This window comes from Geospiza fortis, unplaced genomic scaffold (assembly GCF_000277835.1).
Source record: "Geospiza fortis unplaced genomic scaffold, GeoFor_1.0 scaffold173, whole genome shotgun sequence".
Taxonomy (NCBI): domain Eukaryota; kingdom Metazoa; phylum Chordata; class Aves; order Passeriformes; family Thraupidae; genus Geospiza; species Geospiza fortis.
In genome coordinates, this window is record NW_005054334.1 from 3,182,450 (window position 1) to 3,190,420 (window position 7,971).

General features: G+C 44.9%; 1 protein-coding gene across 2 annotated transcripts in view; it reads right to left on the reverse strand.

Annotated features, from left to right (window-relative positions):
* The window catches only part of ANKRD54 (ankyrin repeat domain 54), a 9,004-nt gene extending 1,244 nt beyond the window's left edge, over positions 1 to 7,760 (reverse strand). Inside the window, exons 1-7 of one of the 2 annotated variants that reach the window (XM_014307351.2) lie at positions 7,628 to 7,760; positions 3,254 to 3,352; positions 2,756 to 2,827; positions 2,311 to 2,358; positions 2,072 to 2,196; positions 1,133 to 1,240; positions 1 to 464 (exon numbers count right to left, since the gene is read on the reverse strand). The exon at positions 1 to 464 is cut by the window's left edge and continues 1,244 nt beyond it. In XM_014307351.2, coding sequence (XP_014162826.1) covers positions 390 to 464; positions 1,133 to 1,240; positions 2,072 to 2,196; positions 2,311 to 2,358; positions 2,756 to 2,827; positions 3,254 to 3,352; positions 7,628 to 7,748 — 648 coding nt within the window. In that variant the 5' untranslated portion in view covers positions 7,749 to 7,760 and the 3' untranslated portion in view covers positions 1 to 389. The remainder of the gene's footprint in view (positions 465 to 1,132; positions 1,241 to 2,071; positions 2,197 to 2,310; positions 2,359 to 2,755; positions 2,828 to 3,253; positions 3,353 to 7,627) is intronic. The other variant, XM_031057696.1, reaches the window with a different exon arrangement.
* Positions 7,761 to 7,971: the final 211 nt, after the last annotated feature.

Here is a 7,971-nt window from a genome sequence, read left to right on the forward strand (position 1 = left end):
TGTAGAGTGCACTAGTAAGAGCTGGTAACTGCACATGGCATTGGTCACCACCTACATTGAGCTGATGTACTTAGGAGAAGGCAAATATCTCTGGAAAGGGTACCCTATTCATCGCCAGCCCATCAGGTAAAAAGTAGAGCAGCTCTTTTACTTCAAAGTCACAGCTACAGCACTCTTGTCTGTTGCCTTTGTTGTGCAAAGCCTGCTGCCCTCCCGTGGGGCAGCTGTGGCAGCACCAACAGGAACAGTCTGAGCACCACTGGAGAGTCAGTCTGGGCAGGAATGGCTGCTGGCAGCAATGTTTAGTCAGTGATCTGAGAAGCAAACTTCAGCTTCCTTTTCTCTCTAAGGCTTCTCCTGCTGCTTCAGGAAGATGATTTGGCAGCCCATTACCTGTTGTCCATCTTCTGCATCTGCAGGCTGAGTGATGTGAAGCTGGCCAGGAGGTCTGTAACCTCATCCACCTGACAGAAGAATACAGATGGCCATCAGGGAGGGGAATGCAGCTGTGCAGCCACCCAGCCCCACAGAAGGAACCTCCATGCAGCAGGGACCACCCTTGCACTAGAATTGCCAGTAATGCCCATGCTGAACTTATACTAGAACAGGATCCTTTTGGTGCCAACAATCATGTAGAAGAGCTACTGTCCTCATCATCAAACAAGCCCTAATCTAAGGCAATAGGAGCTTCTCCCATTCTTCAAGAGGTGATGCTTGACCTCCATTCTGTGTGATTTAGCCTGTCCTTAAAATACAAGCATGTTGCTACATTACCCAAAACTCAAATATGGTATCAGGGCTATTTCCTCTAAGCCTGTTTCTAGGGGCCAGTCTTTTGTAGGAAAAAACCTCCAGGCCCTGCAAGCCTGTGCAGTTGTGCTGATCCTGGCCTCAAACTGACTGTCCTCAGCCCATCTGATCCTCAGCTTCCCTGCTGCTTAGTACTGTGATACTTTCTGCATTTTGAATTTTCACCTAAAGGAGTACCCTGAGTCATCATGTAACTTGCCCACTTGCCCAACTGTGAGCAATAACCATGTCTTCAATGCCCCATTGCTCATGCAGTTGCATTCTCCCAAATGCAGGAGCCCCAATGCAAGGAGGTGAGTCAGAGTAGCTCAGTCCTGCCTACCTGCTCCTTCGTGCTAGTCATCTGTAGCCTGGAGCAGAGGTCATCCAGCTGTTCCTTTTGCTCATGCCTCCCCAAGCGGTCCAGGTATTCCCGCAACATCTGGATAATCTGAAACAAATGGGCATAAGAGGCAAACATCAGAGAGCTGCATCGGGCTGGAGTGTTTCTACAGGAAAAATTGAATTGCCAAGCACACAGCCTTGAAGCTGCAGAACATGGCAGAGTACACGACCCCTAGAGACAAACCCAGGCAAAGCAACTACACGGCACTAATGGCAGCATCAGAGTCCAATGAGTCACCAGAAGCGTTCATCAGTCACAGATGGACTAGCTGTGATCCTTGTGCCTGCTAAGAACAGGGAAGAGAGATAAGCCCAGCTGAAGCAGCACAAGGTCTAGCCCTGAAAGCACCAAACTTTTCTTTATGGCTAGTTAGCTTGCCTCACTGTGAGGAGCAGGGACTTCTAATTCCAGCAGGATCTGCTCATGCACAGAGGATAAAAATCCTTGTGTCTATGTGGCTCCTGAAGAGAGGCCCATGCCCCATGCATCTGCAGGCCCAGGAGTGCTTTCCTATTCCATGCGTCTACATACTGGAGCAGGGTAGATTGTATTAGGAATACAGAGAATGTGTATAGCACAGCTACAGCCTCGTGCCTCGTCCCTCTCCTGCCACAAGGCATCTCTTACATCGGGTTGAAGAAAAGAGTATGCTCCATATAGCCCAAGAATCCACTCAATGCATCCTTAGCTTACCAGAGCCAAGGGAGGCCCTGGAAAAAATAAAAGTAGAGGCTGGGAAAAAGGAAGGTCTCTGAAAATGGAAGTCAAACGCTTCCCACAGCAGTTAAGAGCCTACAGACAGGCATTTAAGTAAAGGGGGCAGGAGGCTGCCAGGGGCTGCACTCCACTACCAGAACATGGGGCTGTTCCTTTTACCTGTTTCACTTCAAGGCGTACAGCCTCCAGGCTGTGGGAAAATCCTTCCTGCAGGATATTCAGCTTTGACTTAGCCAGGTGCAGTGGGGTTCTGCCAGCTCGATCCAAGGCATCAACTCTGGCCCCTGCAAGATGCACGAGCAGGGACAGTGAGGTCTGTCACCAGGATTTGGTGTCCCTGGAGTGTTTCAACAGGGCAGGAAGGGAACAGGCTGTAACTGTTATAGAGGAGATGTTACCTCCGCGCAGCAGCGTGGTGATGACAGGAACATGGTTCGTGCAGGCAGCTGGGGAGGGAAAACACAGGACACACAACTCAGAGGTACAAACAAAAATGAGTTTCTGCTCAAATACAGAGCTTGCTGCTTCTCAAAGGGCTTCTCTGCCAGAGGAAAGAGGAACTGCCCAAATGCTAAGGTACCCACCCACTCAAGCCTGACTACTCTATCTGGAACAGATCTTGCACTCCTTGGGGCTGGCAGAGGGAAGGAAATCAATTTTTTCAAACCTTTTCTTTGACTTTGACCTTTTCTTTGAATGAAATGCAAAGAGTCCCTCCTAGGTCCTTAAATTTGGGCATGCATTCTGTGAGGCACAGGCAAGAGGAAGGTGGAGAGGAAAGGAACAGTAAGGAGGTTCTCACCTCATTTTTCTGCATGCAAAGCTCACCTGTGTGGCACTTACCCAAGTGTAAGGGAGTATTGCCCAGCCCATCTCTCTGGTTTGGGTCAGCCCCATGGTCCAAAAGCAGTTGGACTAGAAACAAGGAAACAGAGACATATCAGTCCCTTCGCTTTGCCCCACAGGTCCAGCAGCCAGCAGGCTGCCTTACAGGTGCTTCTGTTCTGCTCATCAGCTTCCTTACTGAGATAGGGACAGAGGTTTGCACAGCAATGCAGAAGGACCCAGCACAAAGCCATGCAGTGCCACTGCTGGGCTCCCTGACGCGAAGAACTGGGAGGAAGGAAACCCTTCCCTCTGCACCAGTACAGTCCTAGAACTGGGACTGCTCCCCTTCCAGCATGCAGACATGGCAAACCTGGGGCCAGAGTTGGCAACTTTGACACAAAAGGAACAGAAAAGAGCAACCTCTGACAGGTGCTGAAGCAAAATAAAGAGCACCCTTCAAAATCCCCGCCACAGCGGGGGAGGCTGGAAGACAGAACTCCCCTCCCCACTCACCAATGTGATCGTTGCCATTGCAGGAGGCAAAGTGCAGGGCTGTCCGGCCTTTGTCATCTGCAGCACAGGGGTCAGCCCCATCCTCCAAGAGTTGCTGCACTGACAGAACCAAGGAGAAAAAAGCAGGTAAGCTGGAGGGGCACCTGGTCAGAGGGGTAATGCTATCTGCTCTTTTGGGGGTAGTGGTGTCAGCTGCTAAGTCAACTGGACTTGAACCAGTTCCCACCAGTATCCTAGCTCAGCAGAACCTCCACCCTCTGATTCAGCCTTCACCACCTTCCACACGTTGCCATAAAAGATAAGCCAACAGCTCTAACGGCTAAAAATCCACCTAGCCACATTTTCAAGCTCCAAGGACAATCAGCAGTGAACACCTAAAGAAGAATACAAAAGGATAGGAAGGACATGGGGCTAACTCTTGGCTTTAGTCAGCTGCATCTCAGGCACTTCCTAAGCTGGAATTAGCATCCTGTGCTTACTACTACCCCTCCACAGGCTTTCTCTGTGGATTTCCATGGTCATTTTCTGCACCTGTGTAAACGTTGACAGCAATGTGGACCCGTGGTCAGAAGTTTCACAGTGTAAGCACAGGTAGTGAGAAAAGCCACTTCTTCACACCTGTTCTGATTATGCCCCTTCCTAACCAATGGTGGCTACAGTTTGGGAAGCAAGCAGGGGAATGCACCAACCTGCCAAGAGCCGAGCAAAGGGATCAGTAAAGGGTGGAAAGATTAGGGGCATAAAAATAGCACCTACACCACATGTGTTAGGGGCATATGTAAGGGCTGTTACTTCTGCTGTTTTGAGATCACCCTGATATACTACCTGGTGTGTAAAACAGAGCTCATTCTACAGCTGTTAAAAATGCTGACAGGTTCACTACATTTTGAGATCTTTAAACAGCATATTCTACAACAGTCGAGACTGTTTCAGGCCACTGAAAGTCACCATTCATCTCAGCTTCCAGAAAGTAAATTATAGCCACCTTTGAATTTCTTCCTGTAAACACCCTACTTCAAGTGTGGTACAGAACTGAAAAGAACACCTAAAAAATGGAAGCAGTGTTAACATTGAATGTTTGATACTTCAAAAGAAAAAATGGGAGACTGACAGTGCCCCAGTAAGAACCATATAGGAACAATTTAACTACTCTTCCCCTGAACCAAGTAGGAATGACATAACCTCTCCACCCAGTGCCACCACAGGAAACAGCAAAGATGTTTACTTGTTGATGAAAAATAAATTAATCATAGCACACTTCCTCAAGTTGCAGGGTAAACAAGAGACAAGAGGACTGTAAACATGGGAACCTGTCTATCAAATCCAATGTGGATTGAAACCAAGACTTTCATAAAACTGCATTCCTTCATCTTCCTGTTGGAAATTACATAACTTTTTAATAATTTTAGTTAGTGATTTTAATTAACTTTAAAATTAATTGCTTTAGTTGATAATAATCTATACATGCAATTATAAAGAGTGTGTGATTCTTAAATTATTCTTAGTCAGTATTTAGCAAAGCTCTCAGAACATACTTTTGTAGTAACATAGCCTGGGGAAACTACCAGCTTTAACTTTTGATGAACTAACTCTGATATGCTTCAATGAACAAAACCAGAGAAAGATGTATGGTTGAGGATGGACATGTGAATGTAGAATTTATGGACCACAAGGACTTTGCAGAAACCAGAAGATAAAGAAGGGACTAACAAAGACTCAGTGTATGTGTTGGAAAATCCCTACCAGAGGAAAGAGATACGAAAAAGACTAAAAATATGGACTAACTAGCATGAGAAATGAGAAATAATACCACATAGAGGACAGAGTACTCTAATTAATAGAAGAGAATCATGTCATTTACAACCAATGAACATTAATTTCTTTGTTTGCTAAAAAGTATAAAGAAGTGAAGAAGTTTTATATCTGTGTCTGAGTGGAAGCCAGAATTTTGTGAGCCACACAAATCCCTCCTGGTCAACAACAAAGTAACATCTTATGCGCTAACACGGAAAAGAAAGTGTTAGAGGCGTTTATTTACCCCAACAATTCTGAAGGATTTGGTAACAATCTACTGGTGACCCAGGTGAGACAACACATTTGATGTTCCACAGACTTACAGGAACAAGGACTTTGGTGCACACTGAGACTTTTTTCAGGGAAATTTTTCAATCCTCTGATCCAGCTGAGTTCAAGGCAAAAACCCCTGGGAGTTTATTAAGACATTACTGAAGGTTTAAAAAGGTATACCTAATCATAACCTTGCACTCTCTAACATATTAAGAGTTAAGAAAGTGATGATATAATTGGCTATTTCCTATTAAAAGTTAGTGTAAAACTCTGTAAGTGAATATTAATGGAATTGTGTTTGAGTCCCACTGCCTGGCTGGAAAACTGTAATTGTAAAACTATATAAGTGACTATCAAAAGGTATGGTTTGAGTCTTCAACCTCTACTTTGCCCACAGATTAGTCAGACAGTGCTGCTTGCATAAAGAGCCACGCTGTGGAAGGGCTTTGCCCAGATACTGCTGTGCTTATTAAAGCCTATGATATCTGTTAGTGCTGGAAAATGCAAGTGTGTGGTAATGTGAGTGTGTCATAAGCACAAACTGAGTTTGTATGAAAATTCGTTGGCTGTAAGAGTGTTGAAACCGTTGTATGTGAATTTTAGGGTATTTGGTGTGTAGTAAGTGTTTGGTTTTGGGAAATGTAAATTGTCAAAGCAAGGATTGTTTGCTCAGAGCTCTGCTGTCGTTAGCTCAGCGGCTGCTACTGCTCCAGTGACTGGAACTGTACTGGTGTGCACAGAGCGCTCTCTCGTGTCCGTTTTAGTCATTGCTGGAATTCCTGTTTACTGTGGGCTTCCCTTCTTCTCGAGCCCAGGAAGAGGGGAAATACCCAAATGTTCGCCTTTAGGTTGTATTTTGCAGCACTGGAAAGAATTTTAAAGCAATTCAAGTTGGACACAGGTAACAGAATATTGTATTCTCTGGCGGCTAGATTATCTATTAGATAATAAAAATAAAAATGGCCAGTTTATGGTATTTTTCACCAAAATGGTATTTTAGAGTTGATGTTATATTGCCAAAAGAAAGAGAAATGGAATGACATACCACACATAGTACCTCAAGCAGTGATGAGACAAGTAGCCAAAGATAAACACAGAGAAACACATCGGGGAGCAGAAGCTATTAGAAGTAACTTGAAACATCAAGTAATTAGTGTAAAAATACCAGGAATCAAAAGTGTAGCCAGCAAGTGTAAAATATGTTTGCAACACAAGCCAGAGCCGTACAAAAGACTTCCTTGAGGGACTACAAAAAGAGGAAACTGTCCTGGAGTATACAGGCAAACGGATTTTTGTGAGTTACCTCGACAAGAGGGATATTGATACCTATTGGCTTTAGCTGACACATTTTTTGTATAGGTGCTTGCACCAACAAAGCAAGAGAAGTTACCAAGGTATTGTTAAAAGAGATAATACCCCAGTTTGGAATTTCACTTGGAATGAATGATCTATGATATCTTATTACAAGACACAAACAAAATTTTTGCATTTTAATGGCTTAAGTTTTGCTAGATACTCAATGATATAAGTGGAAGTAATCTTAAAGGAAAATTAAGATCACTTCCAAAGGGGGGAATTGTCAGAAATGTCAGAACATTTAGTAATTTTAGTTAATGGTTTTAATTACCTTTTAAGTTGATTGTTTAGTCATATTCAATAAATATTTATTAATTATAAATAGTGTGTTACTCTTTTATTACTCTTAGCCAGCACCTAGCAAAGTTGTCATTAAGTTATTTTTGTAGGAGCACAGATTGCAAAAGCCATTAAAACTTTTAGATTTTGATAAACTAACTCTGATATGCTTCAATTAACAAAGCCTGAGAGAGAAAGATGTAGTGTTGAGGCTGGACATCTGGAAAGCAGAATTTATGGACAAGGGAATTTTGCAGAAAACAGAAGAGTCCAGCTCTGGCCCGGTCTAATCTACTGGGTCATGCTGCCTCATCATACAGGGTATGGCTTAGATAATAGTAACTTTTCCACCTAAATCAAAACATTATTCTCTTGCTGCTAACAACTGGGCAAAAGAATATACCAAAACAGCTGGGACAGTGAAGTGCTAGTTTAGCTCCAGGCAGACTGAAACTAACACTATGAACCAGGTGCAGTGAAAAAGTGAACACAATAACCAGCCCCACTCTGCTCAGAGAACAAACCTGGCATTTAAAAAAGCACTTTCTAGATCTGAAGCATCTAAACCATCCTGTCCATATATTTGCGCTCACTTCCTCCTCTCCAAAAGTGAGCCCGTAAGACACTGCCCTTCCAAGAAGAGGTCCCAAGTGGGACTGACAGAAGCCTTACCTGTGTCCAAATCATTGCTATTGGCAGCTTCACGCAGCCTTTTCAGAGCTATGGAGGAAAGAAAGCAATTACTGGAAAACACCGAGGAAAAAAGGCACGTTTCCCTACTGAAACATTCCATCGCGGAGCAGCAGTGCGGGGCCAAGTCACGCTGCTACCGGCTCAGGAGAACGGGAAGCAGATCAAGGCACCAGGTAAGGATGGCTCTCCCGTCTCCTCCGGAAGCCGCCCGCTCCTGACGGGCACCCTCCCCTGGCAGCGCCGGGGGCTTCCCCAGCCGCCCAGCGAACAGAGCCCACCTCCCCCCCGCAGCCCGTGCGGAGCCGGCCGCAGGAGGGGCTGTT